At 42.4% G+C, this 2,500-nt stretch overlaps 1 protein-coding gene across 11 annotated transcripts in view; it reads right to left on the bottom strand.

The window, feature by feature from the left end:
• ptprt (protein tyrosine phosphatase receptor type T) overlaps nt 1–2,500 on the bottom strand; it is a 275,177-nt gene that overhangs the window by 154,651 nt on the left and 118,026 nt on the right. For all 11 annotated transcript variants that reach the window (XM_029431023.1, XM_029431025.1, XM_029431026.1 and 8 more), the window contains exons 9-10: nt 611–726; nt 92–272 (exon numbers count right to left, since the gene is read on the bottom strand). In XM_029431023.1, the coding sequence (XP_029286883.1) occupies nt 92–272; nt 611–726 (297 nt within the window). The remainder of the gene's footprint in view (nt 1–91; nt 273–610; nt 727–2,500) is intronic.

Below are 2,500 nucleotides of genomic sequence, written 5' to 3'. Positions count from 1 at the left end.
TCTGTCATGAAGCGTGTGGTTACTGGTCGTGTGTACACTTCGCTGTTAAACAACTTGAATACATTTTTACAAATGGTGTTTTTTCACTCACCATCCTCCTCCGTCTGTTTGACGATCTCCTCGCTCTCCTTGCTGCCCTCGGGATTGGCCAGAACAAGCCGCAGTCTGACCGTGACAAAGGGCCTCAGCCCCCTCAGGGTGTAATGTGATGAGGTCTGGATCAACTCCTCTGCTGCAAACTCCTGCTGGTTAAACACATACTGGTACTGGACCTGGAGAACAGAGGGAGACACATGACATTTAGTGCACTGTAATTGGGTTAAAAACAATGATTACAGACGCAGAGCTGTATGTGATGCACTTAAACCTGCAATGCTCTGACAGAATGTGCCAAGTATAGAAGACTTCCATGTGCAGGTGCAAACTGTGAATATTACAAATGTGCTTGCCGAAATTTAATTTGGCCTTTTATATAAAACAGGTCAAATGTGCCGCCAATTTTTATGAATCACATAATGCTTTCATGGTGGAGAAAAGTTAGTGCCCACAAAATGTAACCTGCACTTCTGAGTTTATAGTTGCAGCACAGATTGTGGCCAGCCGTGCGTACCGTCAGATTGTAGCTGTGGCAGCGAGTCACAGCGTAACCAAACGTCTCCCACTGGATAGTCAGCTGGCGCGCTCTGACATCCACCACGTTCACATTTTGGGCACCGTGGACTGGATCTGGAGAAGAGATGGACAGAAACAGAAGGTGGTTATTCGGCCGAGCAGGAAATACAGTAGGTACAAGGAGAGACTGTTGAGACACGGTTCCATCCTATTATCAGTGGACCCAGTCAGCCAAGGCTTAAACATCTGAAATTATAGGACAGTTGTTCTACTCTCTCAACCAGTTGTCCCATAACTGTTCTTTGAAATGTCCATTTGATCACCATGAAGACAGTTCGTGTTGCCAGTATTGTGCCATCTAAATCCAACATGTTAGAACCAAACTACATCTTGCACAAAGTGATCCTTCTTCACCATTCATCCATCATCTCTTCAGCTGTACAAGACTCAAGTTCCTCTTGATTACTTTCTCATATCCCTATTATATATTGTGTAATATGTCAAACAAACACAACTTTCCCCAAACACAATGATCGACATGCGGAGCAACATATGTACAGTCAACTTGTCAAAATGTAATTGGTGATGGCATGCTCTTTACAAAGTGACTTAACTCTTGAACATGATCATTCCTTTAGCTTCTATAGAAACACATGTGTTGCTTCCTTCACCAATAACCCAACAAACTGTTATTGGATTGTCAGTATCCAATAACTAGGATTCAGTATCTTATTTCAATCACACTTTACAGGAACCGAATGTTGACATTCAACAGAATCAGGTGGTGTAGTTATTGAAACTCAGTGCTCAGTGCCGCTCTGACGGAGCAAGAAGGCTGTTAACGCGTTCAAACCTGAGATCTGTTCATTACTGGAGACCATTCTGCGTCCTGACAGGAGAGCCCAGACTCACTCGCCAAAGATTACAACAGAAGTTCCTGTATTGATCTGCAGACATTTGGAGTGGTTATTACCGTCTTTCCCATATGTCTCACACACACACACACACACACACAAATCCAAAATTGCCTGCACTTACATACACAAAAAGCAGCTCAAACCTGCCCGCACACACACACACACACATGGCCACACACACACACACACACACGCAGCATTGTTCCAGCCATATGTTGGACTCTCATCCCCAGGTTTGTGCACCACGACTGACTGCACACTAATAAGCTCGTTCAAATCAATCTCCATGTCTGCCTAATTAGTTTCTATCAGCTACCGATGGCAACCGAAACAGGTCAGTGCATAATGAGAGAAGCTGTATTAGATGCTTCTCCAATTAAAATTAAAACTTTGCTGCGAGTGTTTGTGATCATCACAATGTGACGAGAACAGGAGAATCCAGTTCTGGCATTGAAGTAACAACTCGTTCATTATGTACGATGAGTGTTGGAGGAACAACTCAGCGAATGAATTTGTGACATTTGAAAGGATTCTGCTGTTCTCAAACACTGAGCACTCGTCTGCAGGACGTTTAGCCCCAAAGTTTGTACACTCATAAAACCTTTACAGTCAAACTGTGGAGATAAATAACCCGATGTCCATGTTGCTTTAGTTCTCGTACGGTTTGTAGTAAAGCTTTGTGACGTGAATGTTGTGGACGTAACATCTATACCGTCGTAAACATCTGTCCATCAGGAAGATTAAGCACCTTGTTTTTACTTGTTTTAGTCTCTTTATCATCAAAAATGTATTCAGTAATCATTAAAAGTTCTTTTTAACCTCTCTTAGGCAACAAGTCATCCTAATATTGCCATTTAAATTTGGATGATATAAAACTTAACGCTCAACTCCAAAACATTGTGTATGAAGGCCGATGAGTGCATCATAAGATTGTTCAAAACAAGCTACTTACTATAAATGTAAGATCAGCC

Source organism: Cottoperca gobio, chromosome 5 (genome assembly GCF_900634415.1).
Source record: "Cottoperca gobio chromosome 5, fCotGob3.1, whole genome shotgun sequence".
NCBI lineage: Eukaryota > Metazoa > Chordata > Actinopteri > Perciformes > Bovichtidae > Cottoperca > Cottoperca gobio.
The sequence above is the reverse complement of the archived record's forward strand: the minus strand, read 5'-3'. Positions and strand labels throughout refer to the sequence as shown.